We start from the raw sequence: 26,258 nt of genomic DNA on the forward strand, positions 1-26,258 counted from the left end.
ACTTTTTTCTATCTGAAGACTCATGTAAACCGAAGAAAAGCTGTTTCTTTACTAACATGCTGGTGTGTGAAAGATCTTGATGGACAAGTTTATATGATACTATGCTAAAAATTACCTGCTCTAGAAAATAAAGAGTAAGGAAGATAAAGAAAACTTTTAAGGTACATCTAGAGAGATTGACGATCTCCCATAAAAGAGCAACTACAAGGATTAAAAGACTAAACTTTCAAAAAATGATGAGGAAGAGGGATCATTTAGTCTAAAAAAAAAAATGAAAACCAAGTGATTGAAAGACCAGCTTGAACATTTAAAATGTAAAGAATCAAGCAGCAAAGCCCATACCCGAAATTTTTTAAGAAAAACCCAGGGTGGCACAGTGGTTAAAGCAATTGACTGCTAACCTTAAGTTTGACAGTTCAAAACCACCATCGGCTCTATTGGAGAAAGATGTGGCAGCCTGCTTCCATAGAGAGTTATAGCCTTGGAAACCCTATGGGGTCGCTATGAGTCAGAATCAACTCGATGGCAGTGGAGATTTTGGTTTCTTCCAGGGTATACAGAAAAGCTACAAAAGCTGGAAACTGTGTAGGCAGAAATCTGTCAGAGAAGGAAAGCTCAAACATTTCCACCAATAGACAGCAATAGAAAAATGCTAGGCCTGTACCGTATCAAAGGTGGAAAACTTGCTAGACCAGGAAAAACAAGGCAGTCCCGTTGAGTTTCGGTTTTCTCAGGTTTCACTGTACTTACTGTAAGCTGAGTCAATTCCAACTCACAGGAGCCCTATAGGACAGAGCAGAATTGCTCCACAGGGTTTCCTAGGCAATATCATTAATATCACATACAAGTAAAATTTTGCTGAAGATCATTTAAAAGCAATTGCAGCAGTACATCTATAGGGAACTGCCAGAAATTCAAGCTGGATTCAGAAGAGGTCGTGGAACAAGGAATATCATCGCTGATGTCAGACGGATCTTGGCTGAAAGCAGAGAATACTAGAAAGATGTCTACCTGTGTTTTATTGACTGTGCAAAGGCATTCAACTGTGTGGATCACAACAAATTATGGATAACATTGCGAAGAATGAAAAAGGTGCCCTGGTGGCACGGTGATTAAGTGCTCAGCTGCTAACAGAAAGGTTGGTTTGAACTCACCAGTGGCTTCACGGAAGAAAGATGTGGCAGTCTACTTCCGTAAAGATCACAGCCTAAAAAATCCTTAGGAGCAGTTTTACTCTGTCCTACAGGATGGACAGCAATTGGTTTGGTTTGTTTTTGGGGGGTGGTGCAATGATTTGTGCTTGTCTACTAATCTAAAAAGGAGCCCTGGTGGTGCAAAGACTAAGCACTCAGCTGGCTAACCAAAAGGTCATCGGTTCTAAATCATGAGCAGTTCCACAGGAGAAAAGACCTGGCGACGTGCTCCTGTAAAGATTAAAAATGAAACCAAACCATTGCTGTCAAGTCAGTTCAGACTCATAGGGACCCTATAGGACACAGTAGAACTGTCCCATTGGGTTTCCAAGGCTGTAATCTTTACAGAAGCAGACTGCCACACCTTTCTGCTGTGGAGTTCTGGTCGGTGAGAACTGACCACCGTTAGATAAGCAGCTGAACACTTAACCACTGCACCACCAGGGCGCCTTCTTATAAATATTACAGCCTAGGACACCCTATGAAGCAGTTCTACTCTGTCACATGGGCTTGCTATGAGTTAGAATCGGGTCTACAGTACACAGCAACAACAACTAACCTAAGGTTGGTGGTTCGAACCCGCCCAGCCACACTGCAGAAAAAAGCCTGGCAATCTGCTTCTGTAAAGATTACAACCAAGAATACCCCATGGAGCAGTTCTATTCTGTAACACATGAAGTCACCATGAGTTGGAATCGACTCTATGGCACCGGTTTTTGTGTTGCTGTTTTACTGACATACATATACGCCAATTATTTCTGGTGTTTGGTTATCACAATGCTATAATCAAAATCATTGTGCATATATCTTTGTGCACATGCACTGTAGGATAATTTTAGGAATAGAATTACCATGTCAAAAGGTGTATACATTTGAAATTTTTATGTATATTGCAAAATTGCCTTCAAAAAATTTACACTAATTTATATTCCAACAAATTTAAATAAGAGTTCTTATTTCTCCATGAGACTTGCTAATTTGAAAGTGAAAAATGTGTTTTCTTGTTTTCATTTACAGTTTTTTAATGATGGTTAAGGCTGAGTATCTTTTCAGATGTTTATTGGTAATTTTTTTTATGAAGTGCCAATTTATCTCTAAGCATTCTACTGAGTTGTTCGTTTCTCCTTATTGATTTATAAGCACTCTTCTTTATCAAGGAAATTGGGCATTTATCTTATTTATTATAAATATTTTCCAACTGATTTTTTTTTTACTTTATATTACAAATTTGCTACCCAAAGTTAACATTTTTAAATTAACATTTTTTTCTTTACACTTCTGTTTCTTTTCTTTCTTTCTTTTTTTGGCTTCTTTGTTTTTGCTTGTTTCATGCCAATATTATTTTAAAATATTCACCTTTGTATACAGTATTTCCATGGAGACTCGCTGGCGAAGTGGTTAAGTGCTTGACTGCTAACTGAAAGATCGGCGGTTCAAACCCACCAGCCGCCCCACAGGAGAAAGATGCAGCAGTCTGCTTTCACAAAGATTACAGCCTCGGAAACCCTGTGAGGCAGTTCTACTCTGCCGTATGCGGTAGCTAAAAGTTGGAATTGACTCGATGGCAAGGAGCTTTTAGATACATTATTTCTAATTTTCACAATTCTATAAAGTAACGGTTATAAATGACCCTTGACATTCTCAAGGAATAGTTCCTGAGACCTCTTCAAATCCCAAATATTGCAAAGATTTTAGGAAACCATTTCGAAAGGAGTAAAACCATGATTCTAAATTTATTTTGCTACATTTCTCCTTATTCTCGGATCTTAAAATTCTGGGGTTTGCAGAACCCTGGAGGAAGCTAGGATGACTCATGATCAATTTGTTGCTAGTAGCCTCAAGCTCTGATGTATGTGTCTCATCTTTCAATGTATTTGCCAAGACCTTTTCTGTTGATGTGAGTTTTTTTTTTTTTAATCTATTGAATACATCAACCTATAAACCTTTTCTGTTACGAACTTCTTCAATTCAGCAAGAGGTAACTGGCAATGATATTTGTCTTTATTTTATGTCAATAGAAAAATGCTATTGAAGTCCTTGAACAAATCCTTCTTTGATGTCAAAGTGAGCTCAAAGCCCCATTTACATCCTCACTGTGTTGCTTCATGAAAATATCTGTACATGTTCCTAGATATCAACTGGATTACATTTCATAAGCATATTTCCTATTCTTATCCTTAAACCAAAAGTTAGGTATCTTTTCAAAGTTCAGTAGGCTTTCTGCTCAACTGATGGCCTTTTTTTTACAATGGTGAAAGCAATCATTGATCGTTTCCCAAATTTTGCTTTCTAGTTTCCTAATTGATGGTTTTATTTCCATCATAAATATAAACCATTGCTTAACTTGACATGTCAATCTTTAACTTAGTCAAAGGGCATATTTCTCAGGTAGGGACCATCACTTTCTTTATTTACTTCAATTTCATTACTCATAGCTCAATTTCTTTTCAGAGCCATTTTTCAAACAGAAACGTAATTTTAATCATTTTATGGAGGTACAGTGTAAGTAGAGAAGAGAAGGCAGCAATTAAGTTATATCAAAGTATGGTTGCTGGATGATTAGCAAGACTTATTTATTAGCTAAGTGAATAATTTATTCATTTATTTAACATTTATTTAAAAGCGCCTACTATATGTAAGGGGCCTGATGGCACAGTGGTCAAGAACTTGGCTCCTAACCAACAGCTGCTCCTTGGAAGCCCTATGGGGCAGTTCTACTCTGTCCGGTAGGATCGCTATGAGTTGGAATTGACTCGATGGCAATGAGTCTGGTTTTGGACTATATGTTAGGGGAGCAGCAATGGTTCAGTGGTAGAATTCTTGCCTTTCATGCAAGAGACCTGGATTAAATTCTGTCCAATGCCCACCACCTATCTGTCAGTGGAGGCTTGCATATTGCTATGATGCTGAAAAGGTTTCAGTGAAGCTTCCAGACTGAGACAGACTAGGAAAAAGGACCTGGTCAGAAAATCAGCCAATGAAAACACTGCAGCTCATAAAGGTCCAATCTACCTCTGATCATGTGGATGGTATAGGCCTGGACAGTGCTTTTTTTCTGCTGTGCATGGAGCTGCTTTGCCATGGGTCAACACCAGGGATGGATTATCCAATAAGCAAGGTAAGCACAGTGCTTACCTTGCTTACCAAATCATCTGTAGTGAACAATCTCACATTTTGTCACTACATCAAATATTCTGCTTCTGGGTATATATGGCTGGCATCTCTCTCTCCCCCAAGCCAACAGCACCTTCCTGCAGAAACAAAGCCTCTTTTCAAATTTATTGTCCCTGACAGGGATAGATTACCCACCAAGCAATGTAAGCACAGGCTTACTTCCTAATCTAGGAATGCAGTGAAAAACTTGTGAAATTGTTCACTACAGATTAGGAAGCAAGCACAAGTAAGCCTGTGCTCACCTTGCTTATTGGACTATCCATGCCTGGTAGACGCTGACTGGATGGCAGATAATAACAGCGGCAATGGCATGTTAGGTACTACTAGGCCTGCGTAGGTCCTCACGGAGCTCAGGCTAAACCAAAAAACAAAAACAAAAACGCCCCATTGCTGTCAAGTCAAATAGCAACCCTATAGCTAGTGACGGCATGGTTACAGCCATCATGCAGTGAGTGCTTATATACGCCATGCAGTGTGCTGAGTACTTCAAAGGCTCATCACTTGTGAAATGGGGATACTAGTAGCACTTATTCATAAAGTTGTTGGGAGAACTGAATGAAATAATACGTGTAAAGTACCTAGAACACTGCCTGGTATATAAAAAAAATTCAACTTTTCTTTTTGGTAAGTACATATAAAATAAAATTTACCATTTTAACCATTTTTAAGTATACCAATGAGTGACATTAATTATATTTGCAAAACTATCACCATTATCTATTTTCACAATTTTTGCATCACCCCAAGCAGAAACTCTGTACTCAGTAAGCAATAACTTCCCATTCTCCCCTCCCTCCAGCCCATGGTAACCTCTAATCTACTTTCTTTCTATATACCTATTCAAGGTATTTCATATACCTGGAATCATACAATATTTTGTCCTTTAATGTCTGATTTATTACACTTATCATAATCTTTTCAAGATTCAACCATGCTGTGGGATATATCAGGACTTCATTCCTGTTATGGCTAAATACTATTCTACTGCATGTTTATACCACATTGTGTTTATCCATTTATCTGTTGATGGATCCTTGGGTTGTTTCCACCTTTTGGCAATTGTCAATAATACTGCCATGAATATTGGTGTACAAGTATCGGAGTCTCTGCTTTCAATTGTTTTGGCTATATACCCAGGAGTGGAATTGCTGGGTCATATGGCAATTCTGGTTCACTTTTTGAGGAACTGCCTGTTTCAGGAGCATCTGCACCATTTATATTCCCACCAGCAGTACAAGGTTATAATTTCTGCACATTCTCATCAACACTTATTTTCCTTTTTAAAAAAAATAGTTTTGATTATAGTCATCTTGGTAGATAATGTGGAGTCCCTGGGTGGTGCAAACTGTTAAGCGCTTGGCCACTAACTGAAAGATTGGAGGTTTGACTCCATCCAGAGGCTCCTTGTAAGAAAGGCCTGGTAATCTACTTCTGAAAGTAGATGAAAAATAAAAAGTCAGCCATTGAAAGCCCTATGGAACACAGTTTTACCCTGAACAAACGGCATCGCTATGAGTCAGAATTGACTCAATGACAACTTCTTTTTTTAAACAGTATGAAGTCTTCCAATCCATGAACAGAGAATATCTTTTCATTTATTTAAGTCTTCTTTAATTTCATTCTGCAATATTTTATAGTTTTCAGTGGATATGTCTAAGCCTTTTATCTCCTTGGTTGAATTTATTCCTAAGGATTTTATTCTTTTTGATAGTACCGTAAATAAAATTGCTTTGTGAATTTCTTTTTTTCAGGTTGCTTATTACTGATACATAGCAATACCACTGATTTTTGTGTGTTGCTCTTTTACCCTGCAACTCTGCTGAACTCATTTATTAGCTCTAGTAGCCTTCTGGAGCATTCCTTGAAATACAGAATCATGTCATCTAGGTAGAAACAGAGATAGTTTTACTTTTTTTCTTTCCGTACAGATACCTTTTACTTCTTTTTCTTGCCTAATTGTGCCGGCTAAAACTTCCAGCACAATATTGAATAACAATGGTGAAAGCCACCACTTTTGTCTTGCTCTTGATCTTAGTGGGGGAAATTTTCAGTCTTTGACTGTTGAATATGATGTTGTTGTTGTCGTTGGTGGTGGTGGTGGTGCCATTGAGTTGGGTCCTACTCAAAGTTACACCACAATCGTTGCTATGCTTGAGCCCAGGGCTGTAGTCAGTCAACCCATCTCACTGAGGGTCTTCTTCTTTTTCAATGACCCTCTACTTTACCAAGAATGAAGTCCTTCTCCAGGGACTGGTCCCTCCTGATAGTATGTCCAAAATATGTGATGCTCAGTCTCACCATCTGCACTACTAAGGAGCGTTCTGGCTTTACTCCTTTGAAGACAGGTTTGTTTGTTCTTCAGGTAGTCCATGATGTAGTCCATACTCTTTGTCAACACCATAATTCAAAGGCATCAATTCTTCTGTCTTTCTTACTCATTGTCCAGGCTTCACATGCATATGAGGCAATTGAAAACACCATGGCTTAGATCAGGCGCACCTTATTCCGCAAAGTGACATCTTTGCTTTTTAGCACTTTAAAGACGTCTTTTACAACATATTTGCCCAATGCAATATGTTGTTTGATTTCTTGACTGTTGCTTCCATGGATGTTGATTATGCATTCAAATAAAATGAAATATTTGACAACTTTCATATTTTCTATGTTTATCGTGATGTTGCTTATTAGTCCAGTTGTGAGGACTTTTGTTTTCTTTATGTTGAAGTGTAATCCACAGTGAAGGCTGTAGCCTTTGGTCTTCATTAGTAAGTGCTTCAATTCCTCTTCATTTTCAGCAAACAAGGTTATATTACCTGCATATTGCAGGTTGTTAATAAGTCTTCCTCCGATCCTGATGATGTTCTTCTACATATAGTCCAGCTTCTCAGATTATTTGCTCAGCATATAGATTGAATAGGTATGGTGAAAAGATACAACCCTGACACACACCTTTCCTGATTTTAAACCACACAGCATCTCCTTATTCTGTTCAAACAACTGCCTCTTGATCTATGTACAGGTTCCCCCTGAGCATAATTAAGTGTTCTGGAATTCCTATTCTTCGCAATGTTATTCATAATTTGTTATGATCCACACAGTCAAATGCTTTTGCATAATGAATAAAACACAGGTAAACATCTTTCTGGTATTCCCTACTTTTAGCCCAGATCCATCTGACATCAGCAATGATATCCCTTGTTCCATGTCCTCTTCTGAATCTGGTTTGCATTTGCAGCAGTTCCCTGAAGATGTACTGTTACAACTGTTTTTGAATTATCTTCAGCAAAATTTTACTTGGGCATTCTGTTGGATCACTTTGCTTTGGAATGGGCACAAAATAGATCTTTTCCAGGCAGTTGGCCAAATAGCTCTCTCCCAAATTTCTTGGCATAGACAAGTGCGTGTACTTCCAGTGTTGCATCTGTTTGTTGAAATATCTTAACTGGTATTCTGTCAATTCCTGGAGCCTTGTTTTTCACCAATGCCTTAGTGCCGCTTGAACTTCTTCCTTCAGTACTATCGGTTCTTGACCACATGCTACCTCTTGAAATGGTAGAATATTGACCAATTCTTTCGGTACACTGAGTCTGTGTATTCCTTCTATCTCCTTTTGATGCTTCCTGTGTCATTCAGTTTTTTGCCCATTAAAAAAAAAAAAAAAAAAAAACAGTGCCGTCGAGTCGATTCCGACTCATAGCGACCCTAGAATCCTTCAATATTGTAATTTAAGGCTCGATTTTTTCCTTCAGTTCTTTCAGCTTGAGAAACGGCAAGCATGTTCTTCCCTTTTGGTTTTCTAACTCCAGGTCTTTGGACATTTCATTCTAATAGTTTATTTTGTCTTCTCAAGCTGTCCTTTGAAATCTTCTGTTCAGCTCTTATTTACTGCATAATTTCTTCATTTGCTTTAGCTGCTCTATGTTCAAGAGCAAATTTCAGAGTCTCTTCGGACATCCATTTTCGTCTTTTCTTTCTTTTTAGTAACTTTTGCTTTCTTGTGCATGATGTCCTTGATGTCATCCTGCAACTCACCTGGTCTTTGGTCATTAGTGTTCAATGCTTCAAATCTATTCTCGAGACAGTCTCTAAATTCAGGGGGGCCGTACTCAAGATGGAAACCCTGGTGGCGTACTGGCTAAGTGCTACAGCTGCTAACGAAGAGGTTGGCAGTTCAAATCCACCAGGCGCTCCTTGGAAACTCTATAGGGCGGTTCTGCTCTGTCCTACAGGGTCGCTATGAGTCAAAATCGACTCAACAGCAGTGGATGGTACTCAAGATGGTCTTTTGGCTCTCATGGACTTCTTTTAATTTTCTTCACCTCCAACTTTAAACTTGCGTATGTTGCAATTGATGGTCTGTTTGACAGTCTGCCTCTGGCCTTGTTCTTACTGATGATATTGAGCTTTTCCATTGTTTCTTTCCACAGATATAGTTGATTTGACTTGTGTGTATTCCATCCAGTAAGGTCCACATGTGTAGTTGTTCGTTTTGTTGAAAAAAAGAATGATCACGAATGTGACACCATTCCACTTCAATTTGTCATTCCCAGCATAGCAGACCATATATGATTGTCTGATTCAAAATGGCCTAGGATATTGATCTTTATGAGCTCCATTTCATTTTTGACAACTTCCAATTTTCCTAGACTCATACTTTGTACATTCATTCCATTTCTTATTATTAATGGATGTTTTCAGCTGTTTCTTCTCATTTTGAGTCATGCCACCTTAGCAAATGAAGGTCCTGAATACTCCATCTGTGTCATTATGGGGGGCTTTACTTTGAGGAGGCAGCTCTTCCCCATATTTTGAGCACCTTCCAACCTGAGGGGCTCATCTTCCAGCACTATGTCAGTCAATGTTCCCCTGCTATTCATAAGATTTTCACTTGACGATTTTTTCAGAAGTAGACCGCCTGGTCCTTCTTCCTAGTGTCTTTGTCTGGAGACTGCACTGAAACCTGGCCACCATGGGTGACCCTGCCGGTGTTTGAAATATCAGTGGCATAGATTCTAGCATTATAGCAACACGTAATCCACCACAGTAAGACAAACTGACAGATGTGTGGGCGATCTTCCTTGTAGGCGTATGGGTATTATTCTATCACTGACAGCGTTGTACTGCAGGATAGATCTTGAAATGTTCTTTTTGATGATGAAAGTGATGCTGTTCCTCTTCAATTTGTCATGAAGACCACCTGATTGTCCCATTCAAAATGACCGATACCAGTCCATTTCAGCTTGCTAATGCCTAGAATATTGATCTTTATTTCATTTTTTTACCACTTCCAATGATATTAGCTGTGAGTTTTTCATAAATGCCCATGAACATACTGAGCGTTTTTCTTTCCGTTTATATTTGCTGAGTATTTTCTCATGAAAGTGTGTTGGATTTTGTTAAATACCTTCTCTGCATCAATTAAGTTGATTCTTTGGTTTTTCTCCCCTTCGTTCTCTTAATGTGATACATTACATTAATTAATTTTTGTACATTGATTCAGTCTTGCATTTCTGGAATAAATTCCAATTTGTCATGGTGTATATCCCTTTTAAAATGCTTTGAATTTATTTTGCTAGTATTTCGTTGAAGATTTTTACATCTATATTCATAGGGAATAGTGACCTGCAGCTTTCTTTTCTTGTCATGGGTTTATCTGGCTTTGATATCAAGATAATGCTGGCCTCATAGAATGAGTTAAGATGTATTCTCTCTTCTTCAATTTTTTGGAAGATTTTGAGTAGGATTTGTGTTAATTCTTTAAATGTTTGGTAGAATTCACCAGTGAATCCATCTGATCCTGGATTTTTTTCCCTTGTTAGGAGATTTTTGGTTATTGATTCAAAATCCTTGCTTGTTATAGATTTATTCAGGCTTCTATTTCTTCTTAAGTCAGCTTTAGCCATTCGTTTCTAGGAATTCGTCCATTTCATCTATGTTATCCAGTTTGTTGGCATATAGTTGTCATAATGATCTCTTACAACTCTTTTTATTTCTGTAACATTAGCAGAAATGTCCCCTTTTTCCTTTGTCAATCTATCTAAAAGTTTGTCAATTTTACTGACATTTTCAAAGAACCAACTTCTGGTTTTGTTGATTTTTTAATTGTTTTTCTATGCTCTATTTCAATTGTCTTCATTCTAATCTTTATTATTTCCTTCATTCTGCTAGCTTTGGGTTTAGTTTGCTTTACTTTTTCTAGTGTTTTAAGTGAACAGATTATTGCTTTGTGATCTTTCTTCTTTTTCACTATAGGCACTTACCGCTATAAATTTTCCCTGAGCACTGGTTTTACTGTATCCCATAGTTTTGTTGTGTTGTGTTTTTATTTTGTCATCTTAAGGTGTTTTCTAATTTCCCTTGTGATTTCTTCTTTGACTCATTAGTTGTCCAACCAATCTTAACCGTCGTATTTTTGTGATTACTATAATAATTTTCTTTATTATTTAATGCTTATAACAACTTATGAAGTGAGGCTATTATGACCGTATTTTACAGGTAAGAAATCTAAAATTTAGTGAATTTAAGCAATTTATCCAATAAGATTATACAGTTAATCATGATAGAGATAGGATTCAAATTTGAGTAGTCTATTTTTTTTTTTTTTTTCAGCTTATTCTTTTATCCACTTAGCTAAACGGTCTCCTATTCTCTGGTATACCAGCTAATATGCAAAATTCAAATTACTTCTTCAACACAATTATAGAGTACCGTCATGGACTTTTCTGGACAAAATGCAAAGGCTAAACTTGTAAATTCCGAGAGTCTATTGTCTTTCCCTCATTTTCTAGTTGTGAAAACTGAGGTTCAGAGAGGTCTTACATAGAGAAAGTATCAGCGAATATCTCCAAACAGGTCAGTTTAGCTCCAAAGCCTCATGATAGTGACTCTAAAGATTTTCTTTTTAACCTTATTAAGGCACCTTGGTAGGTGCCGTTGAGTCGGTTTCGACTCATAGTGATTCTACATACAACAGAATGATGGCCTGGTCCTGCGCCATCCTCACAACTGTTGTTATGCTTGAGCCCATTGTTGCAGCCACTGTGTCAATCCATCTCCAGGAGGGTCTTCCTCTTTTTCACTAACCCTCTACTTTACCAAGCACATTGTCCTTCTCCAGGGTCTGATCTCTCCTGATAACATGTCCAAAGTGTGTGAGACGTACTCTCACCATCCTTCCTTCTAAGGAGCATTCTGGTTGTACTTCTTCCAAGACAGGTTTGTTCATTCTTTTAGCAGTCCATGGTATATTCAATATTTTTCACCTACACCACAATTCAAAAGCACCAATTCTTCTTCAGTCTTCCTTATTCATCGTTCAGCTTTCGCAGGCATATGAGGCGATTGAAAACACCATGGCTTGAGTCAGGCACACCTTATTCCTCAAAGTGACATCTTGCTCTTTGATACTTTAAAGAGGTCTTTTGCAGCAGAGTTGCCCAATGCAATACGTCATTTGATTTCTTGTCTGCTCCTTCCCAGGGTGTTGATTGTGGATCCAAGTAAAACAAAATCCTTGACAACTTCATTCTTTTCTCCGTTTATCATTATGTTGCTTACCAGTCCAGCTGTGAGGATTTTTGTTTTCTTTACGGTGAGGTGCGATCCATACTGAAGATTGTGGTCTTTTCATCTTCATCAGTACGTGCTTGGTGTCATGGTGAAAATTTCACATTTACAAAATACAAAATACATTTAGCATGATTAATAACATTTACAGTTTTTGTAGTAGTGAACGCTATCAGTAACACTTAAATTTTTTTGTTTGTTGTTAGCTGCCTGACTAACACGTGATGGATAGATCAACACTGGTATCTTGCTATTCATGAGTGGAAAGTGGGAGTTCTTTAATGTGGAGAATAATTCAGTGGTACTCTCACTTTCTTTCCTTTTATTATGCTGTGATTTATTACAGTTTATGTGTGCTTAGTTTTACAAATCACATTATTATTTCATTAAACCAACCCATACTAAAATTAAAGCGGCTAAAAACAGCTTTTGAAAACAAACATGGAGATAATAATGCAAGCAGTAAGAAAAAAAGGTGATGGTAGAGATGACACTTCTACTTCTAGCATGACCTCTACAGAAGCCACCTTGTTAAGTAATGGGGATGACATTTTGAAAATGGAGATACGGGAATATTTCCATTATTATGTGATTTTAATGCAAAAATGATGTATAAATGCTACCCAGGGCTGGGAATAGGATCAGGCAAGTGAGTGCATTCACTTTGGGTGTAAAATTGAAGGGAGTACTCAAAACTCCGTAGTCGAGATAATAAAATATGAGAATTATAAATACAAATTCGGTATCTTATAGAATTCATACATTTATACTTAAACTTGAAGACAGAATTTTCCAACATGTTAAAAAATTTCTTCCAAGTAAGCATTCTAAAGAGTATTGAACCCATTTGTTAAAAATGTTAAAATGTAGCATCTTCTGTTTGGTACCAGGAAAGATGGAAAAATACTAGTTGAATTTCAACAGAAACCTTTGCAGAGTTGGTGAATGGAACTAGTAAAAATGGGTACTTGCATTAGTAAGAGCAGTCAAAGATGTACTTCTTCCATTAGGATCTACATATTTTCATAAGTTACATTTTTCAGCTTTTGACAGCTATTAAAACCAAGTACAGAAATAACCTGAGTGTTGAATCAGACATTAATTTTCACAAAGTAATGAAGATTTTTATAACTAATGAAATGTAGTAAATCATACTGCTTTTATTAAATATTTTTAATGGAAGTAGTAAGGATTTTTTAAATGTCATTAAAATAAAAACAACTTGAAGTTATTTTAAATATTTATTTAATTTTACCTTATCCTTTTAAAATTTTGAGATGTTTTATAATGCCATACACAGCAGGACTTTTTTTTGATAAAACTGTGTCAGTGTGATAAAAAAAAGTTTGAGGGTACAGGTGGTGCAGGTAGAGATTATTAATGCTGTGAGTGTTAGGAATATGGCAGGATTATATTACCTCAGCATGCTGTAAAATCATTGTATCCATGGAAGTCTTCATGAAGGACACCCCGCCGAGTCTTCATAAAGGAACATTTGAGTAATGAGTAGGATTTGGAAAAATAACTATTGGAAGATTTGTTTAGTATAAAAAATAGCATAATGCTTACTGCCGGAGATTAAAATACTCTAAAAAACATCTTTAAAGATCATCGGTTCAAGCATACTCGAGCCCTGCTCTTACAGACTATCTCAACAGCAGACTTGAACGTTTTGGGGAAGGAAGTTCCTTTGAAGAGGGCTGGGGAACACCCCTCTAATGGGGTTGGGAGATGACATCACTTCTCAGGGGCAAGGGCTGTGGCTTCTTCACCTAACAGGGGATGGGCCCTGAGGTCCCTCCAGACCAGGCCATCAGCAGGAGGATGGGAGAGGGGAAAAGAAAGATGAGAGAGGAATAAATACAACATAGGGAGCCTTGTCTTAGCAGAGGCCAGAAGGGAACCCGAGGTGCTTTGTCTGACAGGAAGAAACCAGCGGTATTTGAAGAGGGCATGTGGTTGGGGCTCTTTTCTAATGTGAAGGGTGAAAGAGTATTAGTAGTAGTGTAAGAGAAGGGGCTGAAGGCTCCAGTCTTTTCCCTGATGGGCAGAGTCCAAGCAGGTATGGAGGACGCTAAGGCCTGGTACTTTCCTCGCCGGCAGAGGGAGTCCCGAGATGCAAGGTCCAGCTTTCCTCTAACGAAAAGTGTTTGCACGGCTGCTCAACCAATTTCGTACATCCTGGGTCTGAGTAAGAACTGAGGTAATTAAAATCGAGCACAACTGCCTCGACATCTCGAGCCTCAGATACCGGCCCCAGAGCCCCGCGGGCGGAATTCTCGCGAGAGCGGGCGCCGCCATTTTTCCATTGATTGCAGCGGGCTGGGGGAGGGGCCGACGACGAAGGCGACGGCGGCGGCGGCTGCGGAGCCGTGGGTTGGTGTCTGCGCTTTAGTGTCTGAGGCCCAGGTTGAGGCCTCCGCGGTTGCGGGAGCTCAGGCGTAGGAGAGGATGACTGCAGCTACTATTCTCTCCTGAGGTGGAGAGTCGCCGCCACCTTTCACCCTCCCCCCGGCAGGGCGGAGAGGAGCGGCCGGAGTCTGAGCTATGGGGCCTGGCGAGGAGAACCAACTGGTCCCGAAAGAGGTGAGGGGCCGGCGGAGGAGGCTAGGCCCGAGGCCTGCGGCCGCTCCCGACAGCACAGGCCCGGCTAGTGTGCGGACTCGGGGGAGGGAGGGAGTATATGGTGAAGGGTGTACAGTGGGTGCGGCGAGCAGTTGAGACCGGATTGGATCGGGGGGGGGCGGGGGAGCGGAGACCTCCCCCCTTGGGTTTGTGGGGTTGGACAAATAAAGAAGCCGACTGGAAGAAATTAGGTCTTGCCTTGGGGGAGAAGGTGGTCTTTTGCATATTTACTTAACATGTGGAGCCAAGATAGATAATTTCAAGGAAAAAAATTCTGGAACAGTTGCTGATGGTCACGACGGGGTGACGGTGCTGCTTCTGGTTTTGACAGTGGCACTGCATAGCTTTCAGAGCTTGTGCAATCTACACCCTAACTTGAGATCTGTGGGAGGGCAGAGTTAACTGTTAGGACTTTTTGGAACTCCTCTGTTACTTGGTAGTACTATTGGCCTGCTCCAGTGGGGCCTACCAGAGATCTTTGAAAAGTAGTAAATGTGAGTTTTATGTAAAGGGAAGAGATGGATGAACATTACCGTATGGCGAACTGAACTACTTTTTGTAGTTGTGTTGTATGTGCCAATATAGCTGACTTCTTAAATTCTTATAAGCAAGTGATATGAGAAGCCTTGACTTGGTTTTTCTTGAATAGTAGGAGGTTAATGGTAGAATGCAGTACTGGCCAGTGAATTTCAACGTATTAATAGTATCTCTGTTGGCTTTATAAATATCTTCAGTGTATTCAAACGTGTATTTTTAACTGGCTGACCAGCAGACTAATGCTTTGGATTTTTGTTTCTCGTATACCTTAAATAGAGGCAAGTGTCAGGTTGAAATTAGCTGTGTAGGTTTTTGATACATATGAGTGATGATCATTAAAAATTCTTAAACGTTTGCATTTTTAGTTGCTTTGTAGTAATTCTTTCCTACTTAAGCAAGCTCTGACATTATGCAAAAGTGATGCTATTGGAGTTATGTATCTATGATATACAATTTTTTCAACTTTGTCAGATGGACAGTGATAGTTGTTTGCAAGGACAGTTTTAAAAGACAGTTATCACGTGTCAGTTTTATTCAGGAAACATCATTAACTTTTTGTAGAGCAGGTAAACAGATGAATTTGACTTCTTAGGAGATTTAAAGGCTACTAGGAAAGGGAAAGCTGTTATTTGTTGATCTCCAGTGAGGGGCTAGGTACCTTACTACATAAATAACTGTTATACAAGGAAGATAGTTATAAATGCTGTAAGAAAAGTATAAACAATATTTTCTTTTAGGGGTACATATTGCTAGTTTTCCTATAAAAAGCAAAGTTAGTCCTTTGTTATATTTTTATCATTAGAAAATATAATATACGTGAAACTCTCCTTTAAGAAAACCTGACAGATTTATTTCTCTAATCGTTTGATTTATAGAAAACATATATATGTGTGTATGTATGTATGTATACACACACTTTCACAGGAATATATCTGTTCCTGACACTACAGTGCTACCTTTACCTTTTGGAAGTGTAAAGACTAAATACCTCTTTTTAAAGACTCTTTTATCTGAGGCTTCAAGCACATCCCAACATTTTAATTTTTTCTGGACCATATTCCTTAATTTTTTATCCCCTAGACTCAACTTCAGTCTTTTTTCCTGGTTCCTTTCATGATCTGTGGAAACATGCATAGTACTCTTATATCTTAAATCTGTCACTTGAGGTCCTTGCCTCCCTTAGCTAACAGGCTTGTTCTTTCTTTGATGACTGCACATCTCAAACAAGTCATCTAGGTGGTTGCTTACACCTTGTTCCTCTTTTTTGCTTCTGGATTACTGGAAACTATTCCTGAAGGTTACCAGTGATCTCTTAAATGACCAAATTCATTAGCTTTTTTCCCTTCTCTTTGAATTTTTTGGAGCACTTGATAACTTTTTTTTTTTTAAACAGCCCTTAATTTTAGTAATACTGCACTGTTGTGGTCTTTCTCCTACTTGTTTATCCTATCTGCCCACTTCTTTAATGTTTAATAAGGGCCTTTCTCTTCTTTTTAAATGATCACCTTAGTCTGGTCTTTGTTATCACCTGACTGGTCCTTTTAAGTAGTAGTGGAATTACTAGTAAATTAAACCCCTTCACTTTACAGATGAGGAAATTAGGATCAGAAGAATGAAAGTGACTTGTTCAGGCTCACATAATGAATAAATGGCAGATTTAGGACTGGAACTCAGATTCCTTGCTACTCTTCCTTGATTATGCTCTGTTTTACAAATCCATGTACTCTAGAGGCTCTGTAAGAATAGTTTGTAAATCTCTAAGTACGTTTCAATGTGGAAATAAATTTCAAAATTAAAAATACTTGTGTCAGTTCTAGTGGCGTATTATCAACAATCTAGCATTTTTTGAGGACTTTTGTACAGGGAACCTCTGATCTGTACTATATTTAGATCATGGTTAGGCTTTGTGTGTGTAGTTGTTGAATGAATAATATATTATTCTGGTCCTTGAAACTTGAGGACAAACGTACCTTAGAGGACTGCTGAAGAAAGCAGCTTAATGCAGTGCAGGGTTTGGTAAACTGTGGCCCATGGGCCAGTACAGATTGCAGCCTGCCTTTGTACAACCTATAAGCTAAAAATGACTCTTACATTTTCACATGACTGGAAAAAAATCAAAAGAAGAATAATATCTCATGACCCATGAAATTGACATGATATTCAAATTTCAGTCTTCATAAATGAAGTTTCATTGGAACACAGCCATCCCCATTTGTTTACTATTGTCTGTGGCTACTTCTGCTTACAAAGGCTGAGTAGCTGCTACAGAGCCTGAATGGTCTGCAAAGTCCAAAATATTTACTATCAAACTCTTTACAGAAAAAGTTTGCTGGCCCCTGGTTAGTGGTAAGAGCATCAGACTGACCTCAGTTCGCATTTTGGCTCTTTTTTGCCTGACCTTGACTAGATACCTAATGTCTCCCATAGTAATACTCGTCTTGTAGAGATGTGAGGAATAAATGAGAGAAGGCAGAAACAGTGTGGTACGGTGCCTGCACAAGACATACTATCTCCTTTTTTCCTTCAATATAAATTAGGAATTAAAACAGTAAGAAGGTAAGCAAAAGCTCAGAGAATAAACAAGTCTACCTGAGCTACAACCTCATCTATCCTTAGACCACAAGAATTCGACGATGCCCGGCTACGACCACTGACTTCTGATGGGGGTAACAATAGTTGGTCCTGGATAGAATGGGAGAAAAATAGGGAGCAGAACCCAAATTCTTATTTAAAAACAAAACAAAAAAGCCAGACAAACTGGAGCAGTACAGAACAGAGAACTCCCTGAGAGTACCGCCCTGAGACACTCTAAAAAACCTAGAACTGAGCCTATTCCCTGAGATCACCGATAAGTGATATTACCTGGAAAATAGGTGCCCTACTTAAAAACCATCAGTATGAGACCAAAAGGTCAACAATTACTCAAAAGCAAAGATGAGAAGATAAGGGGGCAGAGTAGCTAGAGTACTGGAAAGGGAACAGATAGAACACACATAAAGAGAATGTTGACACATTGTGATAAATGTGACTAATGTCACTGAACAATTCATGTGGAAATTGCCCAATGGGAACCTAACTTGCTGTGAAAACTTTCACCAAAAATTCAATTGAAATTATTAAAAAAAAAAAAAAGATTACAGCCTTGGAAACCCTATGGGGCAGTGTTACTCTGTCCTACAGTACCACTGTGAGTTGCAATTGACTAGACAGCAACGGGTTTGGTTTTTTAAACATGGAATACTACTTCTTTTATTCTAGCAGTCAGGAGGATTAATAAAATAACTTAATACTCCTTTTGCTCTCCTCAGAATCCCTGGATCTTTCTTTTTATTCTTTTTCCCTTACACATTATGATCAAGTAAAGGCTAAAGGAAGGAATGAGAGACGATTATGGGCAAGAAATGGTGGCAAAAAAATTTGCAAACAGAAAGCAAAAAAGAAATGTAAATGGACAGAATGGGTACATCCACATGAGAGATACAAGAAGGAAATATAAAGAATGGCCCAGGGGATTCCGAGGAGAGCAAAACAAATTCAGTACTCGCAAAACGAATTTAGTACTCATGAAACATAATCAACAATAATCTGAAATAATTGGCTAATCACTATTAACATTCTTTTAAGAAGGATGAAAACTATAGCCTCTTCTTTTCTAGTTCATCATTCAGAAATTCTGCTTTGACTATGTCATTCCTTACTCAGAAATTGCCTACTTATTGTGTTAGATAAATTTGAAACTACTTAGTGTGGTATTCAAGGCCCAATAGGGTTGATTCTGGCCACAACCTGCCCTTCCAGCTTATCTCCCGCTTCTCCTATGAAACAAGTTTTTAATGCAGCCGAACAAGTTTCTTACTTGCTCTTCACTTGTTTGTGCCCTCCCCTCTTTCCTACTTCTCTGAACTTGTTCAGAATCTTCATATACATTTTCCTGTAAGTACCTCATATCTCATTTACTCCAAAAAGCCTTTTCCGATCATTTTAACCTTAGGGATTTCTCCCTCTCTGGAACACTTCTGGAGCCCTGGTAGTGCAGTGCTTAAGAGCTCGGCTGCTAGCCAAAAGGTGGGCAGTTCAAATCCACCAGTTGCTCCTTGGAAACCTATGGGCAGTTCTGTTCTGTCCTATAGAATGGTGATGAGTCAGAATCGACTCTGTGATAACAGATTTTGTTTGTTCAGAACATCTTTAAATATGCATAGAATTCATTTGGCAGTTAAGAAGGAGTGATTTCCAACATTTATTGTCTCAAATTGTAATATACATTTATATAATATTTGTTATGAATTCCTTGTCAGCAGAGATCTTTGTGTGTTTCTGACTCTGTTTTTTTTTTTTTTGTATATACCGTAAGTCTAGGACAGTACCCTTCCCGGAGCAGATATTCAGTAAATATTTGTTGATGTGGTTACAAAGTTGTAAGGAACCTTAAAATTCTAACCATTTATCCTCAGTTTGTATGCTTTCCACAGCACCACTGGCAGGCTGTTTTCCAACCTTTGCTTGAATACCTTCGTGACTAACCTCTGAGAACATCTTCATCTTAGAAGAGATTTGTTATTTTAAGTTTTCAAGTTGAGAGAAATCTGGATCTCCATTTAAAAAAACAAAAAAATCAAACTCATTGCTGCCGAGTTGTTTTTGACTCGTGGTGATCTTACGTATTTCGCAGTAGACCCATGCTCCACAGGGTTTTCAGGGGCTGTAATCTGACAGAAGGAGATCGCCAGGGCTTTGTGTTGTGGCACCACTGGGTAGAGTCAAACTGCCGACCTTTGGGTTAGTAATCAAGTGCAAACCGTTTGTGCCACGTAGGGACCTTAGATCTTCATAGTTGCCTCTGGACAACACAGAAATCTTAAACCATTTTCCATAGGATTGCTTTTCTCAAAGTTGAAGGTGGGCAGGGGAGAAGGAGGGCTAACTTGAGCAGCCTCAGGTCTTTAACTTTTTCTCAGTTGCTCTATTTTGGGCATAATCCAATATTTTAGCATTTTTCCTAAATTGTTGTATCCAGAAAAGAGCACAGAATGTGGACTGTTCACTGTGGTGTGTAACAGGCCTTTTTACCTCACTTTTTCACTCTACTATGTGTCTTTGAATTGTATACTGATATTGGCTTTGAGATCTCTTGCTTTTAGTATCTGAGTTTTTAATTATTGCTCTGTTGTTGTTTTTATTATTCTGTTTCCTTCTAAGGATTCGTGACATTTGTATTTATTGAGTATGCACTGTGCATATTACTGTGCCCTGCCTTATAGGGAAAATTCAGGAGAAATAGAAAAAATTCATTCTTTCCCCAAGTAGCTTATAGTATAGTTAAAGATAAGGTACGTATTTACTGATGCTTTTAAAATAATTTCATTGCAATACTTAAAGCAGTGCTCAGGGAGTATATAAATGTAGAATAGATGGAAAAATGAAAGAAAAAGTACGAATGTAAATTCTGTGTCTCAGTAAATTCTGTATCTTTTTTCCTGCCTCTTTTTTCCCTGCAATAAACAATACTTCCATCTGAAACTGGTTATTGGCATCTGATGGTGATGATAGTAATAGCCAGTATTTATTGAGCATTTACTGTAGGCCAGATAATGTTGTATGTGCTTTGTGTGTATTAACTCATTTGAGCTTCATGGCAACCTCCAACTATATAAAGAGCATTGAATTAATTGAGAGCTCCCAAAACAATAAACAACTTGTTTTTTATCACTACTATTTTCTTATAAAATTATTATCTGTTATGGAAAACATCAGATGAATAGTCTTTTAATTTCATTTCTCATAATTAAATTACTTGAGGAAATGACCTGCAAGGAGAACGGTCAGTCATTCTCACTTAGGTAGTGGTTTTAAAATGAACTTTTTTCTTGAATTTGGTATGTTGATCCTGGAGTTAATATTTGTTTTATTTTATTTTTTAATTTGCTTAGTGTTTGGAGTCTCTAGGTGGTTAAGAGCTTGGTTGCTAACCAAAAGGTTGGCAGTTCAAATCTACTTGGAAACCCTGTAGGGGAGTTCTACTCTGTCGTATAGGGCCATGATGAGTTGGAATCAACTCAACGGCAACAGGTTTGTTTGTTTGGTTTAGGTGGTGCAGGTGGTTAACGTGCATGCTGCTGACCTAAAGGTTTAAAGGTTTGTGGTTTGAGTTCACACAGAGGCGCCTCAGAAAAAAGGGCTAGAGATCTACCTCTGAAAAATCAGCCATTGAAAACCTTATGGAAGACAGTTCTACTCTGACACACATGGGGTAGCCATGGTTGGAATCAACTCAGTGGCAACTGGGATATCATTAATTTAGCCAAGTGGTTCTCAACTGGGGGCAGTTAGGTCCCCAGATGACATCTGACAATGTCCAGAGACATTTTTGATTGTCACAACTGAGGGCCAAGGGAGGGGAGGGTGCTACTGGCATCTAGTGGGTAGAAGCCAGAGATACTGCTAAGTATCCTACAGTGACCCCACGATGAAGAATTATGAGGCCCAAAACGTCAATAGCGCTGCTGTTGAGAAACCCTCGTTTAGCCCAGACTCTCCCGTAAGTGTACAAATCTTCTCTCGTTATGTTCAAGCCTACCTAATTTTAATTAGGAACTCTTTCCCAGAGCCTCTGACCTATTCCAATCTGGACTTCTTAAATTGACACCTTCTGTGCAGCTCTTGGAGCCCTGGTAGCACAGTGGTTAAGAGCTGAACTGCTAAGCAGCTGCTCCTTGGAAAACCTATGGGGCAGTTTTGCTTTGTCGTGTAGGGTCGCTGTGAGTCACATTTGACTCCACGCAATGGGTTTGGTTTTTTATTTGTTTGTGCAGCAGTTGTCTTGGCTTTCCCGTTACCATCTTGGGGGTTCCTTCAGTTTTCTCTTGTATTTGGAGCCTTTGTTTTTGTATTTGATGTCTTCATCTTTTCTTGGTTTGCTCTCTCATTTTGGAGGAGTGTTTTTAGTAGCTTTCTGGATGGAATATAATTTATTTGAAACCTTGTATGTCTGTAAATGTTATTTCTTTCCTCTTGCTAGATAGCTTGGCTGGCTGGAGAATTCTGCGTCAGAAGTAGTTTTCTCTCAATTTTCAAGGCATTGCTCCATTGTCTTCTATTTTTCAGTGTTACTATCGAGATGTCAAATGCCTAGAAGATTCTTTTCCACTTCTGAAACTTTTTTCTTCCTCTCTGGAGGCTTTGAGGATCTTTGTCCCTAAAGTTGTGAAATTCTTGTATTATGCATTGGTATATAAGTCTATTTTTATCCATTCTGCTGGATTCAGGGTAGTCCTTATTCAATGTGGAATTTATCTCATTAGTTCTGGGAGATTTCTTTAATTTAGTTGATTTCCTCTCCTTTGTTTTCTCTGTTCTGTCTTTTTTGAGTTCCTGTTGCTCAGATGTTGGGCCTACTGACTGGTTTCTCTAATTTTCTTATTTATTTGCCTGTTTTGCATTTCTTCATTTTTTTTTTTTTTGCTTGCTTTATGGGAGATATTTCTCAACTTTATCTTCCAACTTTCTATTAAAGTTTTATTTCTGCTATCATTTACAATTTCCAACCATTCTTTTTTTCCTGAATATTTTTTATAATGATATCCTGTTTTTGTTTCAGGGAGAAAATATCTTTTCTTATACCTCAGGAAATGATTGATAGTTTTTTTCTCTTTATATTGTCTCTTTCCTCCAAGATTTCTATGTCTGTTTGTTTGCTATGAGCTTGTCTCTTATACTAGGTGCTTTCCTTAGATGTCTGGTGATCGTTGGAAGTTTGTGCTTATTTAAGAGAGGTACCTTAAGAAGCTAAATAGAAGCTCTCTATAGGTGATTATGATTTTCCCCATAGGGTGGTATGTATGGGTAATTTCCTTGCAGGCTTCTAGTGATAGGCCTTTACTCTTGTGCTAAATTGGTTTTCCAGAGAATACTCTTCTGGTCTTTTGCCTGGGGGGAACAAGTTTGGAAGCTGAGAAGAAAAAGGGAATGTGGATATCATCATTAAGTATGCAGATATACTTTCACTTAATTCCTCTGTTTTCAGTATGGCATCCCCAACAAACTCAAGTATGCTTGATGTCCTCTAGTCCAAGATAAACTCTGTTTTATGCTTTCCAGAGATTGTTTCAACTTTTGTCAGGAAGGGAAAGACCAGAGGGGTAGAAGAAGGGACTTAGGGGTTCTAATTGCTTCTTAAACAGTTCTAGTTTAGACTCTACGCTCACTCCCACGGTATCTGAAACTGCAATTTGTGAGCCTTTTGGGGCTTGTTTGTTTTTCACTTTCTTATCTATTTACAGAAGAGTTGCAAAAAGAGTGTGAAGAGTTTCTGTATACCCTTCACCTAGCTTCTACTCAAGCTAACATCTTAAGTAACTATAGACCAGTTATCAAAACTAAGAAATAAATCTTACCCAAAACTATAGACCAGTTATCAAAACTAAGAAATAAACCTTAGTACAGTACTATTAACTGAATTATAGAATTTGTTCAGATTTCACCGGTTTTTCCACTAATGTCATCCCTACTTCCCCTGGATCCAATCCAAGATCCCGCATCGCATTTAGTTGTTGTGTCCCCTCAGTCTCTTATCTGTGATAATTTCTCTTTCATTTTAGAATACTCCTCAGTTATTTTGTAGAATATCCCTCAATTTTGGTTTATCTGCTGTTTTCTCATGATTAGATTGAGGTTATGAATTAAAGGGAAGGGTACAGCAGTAGGGATATACCCTTCTTATCACATCATATCGGGGAGTACGTGATATCGATATGTATTACTGGTGATGTTAACCTTGATCAGTTGATTAAAATGGTGTTGCAAGATTTCTCCACTGTAAAATTACACTTTTCTCCTTTAATAATTACTGAATACTTTGGGACCATGCAGATATCCTGTTTTTGCTTAAACTTTGGCCCATTGATTTTAGCATCTTGCCTACAGCAATGAATAGTGTGGCATTCTGATGGTGATTTTCTGTTTCCCTCATTCTTTCTACATTTATTGATTGGAATTCTTCTGTAGGGAAGAGTTGCCTTTTTTTTCTGCCAATTATTTACTTATTTATTTATATCAGTATGAACTCATGGGTATTTATTTTATACTTTGGATTATATCCCAATGCTGTAGTTACTTATGTTATGACTCAAACTGTTCAAGACTCTGATTATTGAGAGCTCTTTTCTGGTGGCTGCTGTGCTCATCCTTGCTTTTTTGAGCATTTCCTTATTTTCTGGTGCCACATAACACTCCAGCTCATCTTTTATTTTCCCTGTCCTAACCCAGGAATCAACTAGTTCTCCAAGAAATTTAGGGGTCTTTTGGTGTATATGTAAATATGATATAAACCAGACGTCTTTTGGTTTTCCTCTTGGCCAGCTCAACCTTCTCAGGTGTATTAAATCATTAATACTTGTTGTGTTTTCCAGCCTCTAAAATTGTGTTTCTGTTTTTTTTTTTTTTTGTCCTTATGGGTTTATGCTTTTTAAGAAAAAAATCCTTTATTCTTGTTTTAGATATTTTGGGAGGCATCAGAGCTAAGTACTTGTGTTCAGTCCAGCATCTTTAACCAGAAATTCCTAGCTTAATGTTTTTGTCGCCTTCCCCAAGCCAACCTTGTTGTAGCCACGTTTGACTACACTAGTTGCTGTTTTACGGATGTGCTATATGCTTTCATGTGTCACTTAAATATCTTTGTTTTGGGTGAATAATAGTAATATTTCTGTCATCCACATTTTAAGGAGTTTTAAATGAGTGAGCTTTGATATTACATGAAAACTAATGAAAGTGTTTTCTTAGGATTCCTACCTCTTTTTTAATTTCCTCCATTTTGAATTGTTCACATAAATTCTCTATGTCTTAGTGCCCAAACCTATTGCCATTGAGTCAGTTCCGACTCATATTGACCCTATATGACAGAGTAGAACTGTCCCATAGGGTTGTCAAGGCTGTAATCTCTACAGAATCAGACTGCCACATCTTTCTCCTGTGGAGTGGTTAGTGGGTTAGACCTGCCGACCTTTTGGTTAGCAGCAAGTGCTTAACCACCGTGCCACCAGGACTCCTATCCAGATGCTGTAATTTTTTTTTTTTTGCCAAACCGGAGGAGAGGGGTTGATTCATGATAAATGGTGAAGATATGGGGAGTTGTCAAGGATTTCGTTCTACTTGGATCAATAATCAGTGCTCACAGAAGCAGCAGACAAGAAATCAAATGATGTATTAGATTGCAAAAATCTGCTGCAAAAGACCTCTGTAATATTTTAAAAAGTAGAGTTGTCACTTTGATGACTAAGGTGTACTTTACCCAAGTCATGGTCTTTTCAGTTGCCTCATATGCATGTGAAAGCTGGGCAGTGAAAAAGTAAGATGGAAGAAGAATTGACAAACATTTGAATCGTGGCGTTGGTGAAGAATATTGAATATAGATACCACGGGCTGCCAGAAGAGCAAACAAATCAATCTTGGAGGAAGCTCAGCCAGAATGATCTCAGAAGTTAGGATGGCAAGATTTTGTCCTACTTACTTTGGGGCACTTCATCAGGAAAGATCAGTCGTTAGAAAAGGACATCATACTTAGTAGAGTGTCAGCAAAAATAAGGGAAACCCTCAATAAGATGGTTGATAGTATAGTTGCAACAGGTAGCTCAAACATACCAGTTGTGATGGTGCAGTACCAGTTACGCATAAGGTTTCCATAAGTTGAAGCCGACTCCATGGCAGCTAACAACAACAACAGGGTACCATGGCAGCCCCAGTTAGAAAGAAAAGATTGTGTGAAAAATAGGGGCTGCAAAGAACATGGCATTAGATATATATTTAAATGCCTGTAGTAAATAAGGCACCCTGGTGGCGCAGTAGTTAAGAGCTAAACAAAAGGTTGGCAGTTCAAACCCACCAGCCCCTCCAAGGGAGAAAGGTGTAGCAGTCAGCTTCCATAAAGATTACAGCCTTGGAAACCCTATGGGGCAGTTCTACTCTGTCCTATGGGATTGCTGTGAGTTGGAATCGACTCAATAGGAACAGGTTTTTTTTTTTTTTTTTTTAATTCCTATTACTTACCTTCATGCGTTACTGTTATTACCTTCATACTTACACCTTCCCCAGGGTCCAGCACTGTGCTGCTGTACATTGTTGTCATCCAGTAAATTTGTTGATTAAATGACAATAAGACATACTTTAATT

The 26,258-nt window shown here is 38.3% G+C and overlaps 1 protein-coding gene across 1 annotated transcript in view; it reads left to right on the plus strand.

Annotated features, from left to right (window-relative positions):
- Positions 1-14,235: 14,235 nt before the first annotated feature.
- USP47 (ubiquitin specific peptidase 47) overlaps positions 14,236-26,258 on the plus strand; it is a 149,085-nt gene continuing 137,062 nt past the window's right edge. Inside the window, exon 1 of the mRNA XM_049890401.1 lies at positions 14,236-14,519. Coding sequence (XP_049746358.1) covers positions 14,481-14,519 — 39 coding nt within the window. The 5' untranslated portion in view covers positions 14,236-14,480. The remainder of the gene's footprint in view (positions 14,520-26,258) is intronic.

Source organism: Elephas maximus, chromosome 7 (assembly GCF_024166365.1).
Source record: "Elephas maximus indicus isolate mEleMax1 chromosome 7, mEleMax1 primary haplotype, whole genome shotgun sequence".
In the NCBI taxonomy this organism is placed as follows: domain Eukaryota; kingdom Metazoa; phylum Chordata; class Mammalia; order Proboscidea; family Elephantidae; genus Elephas; species Elephas maximus.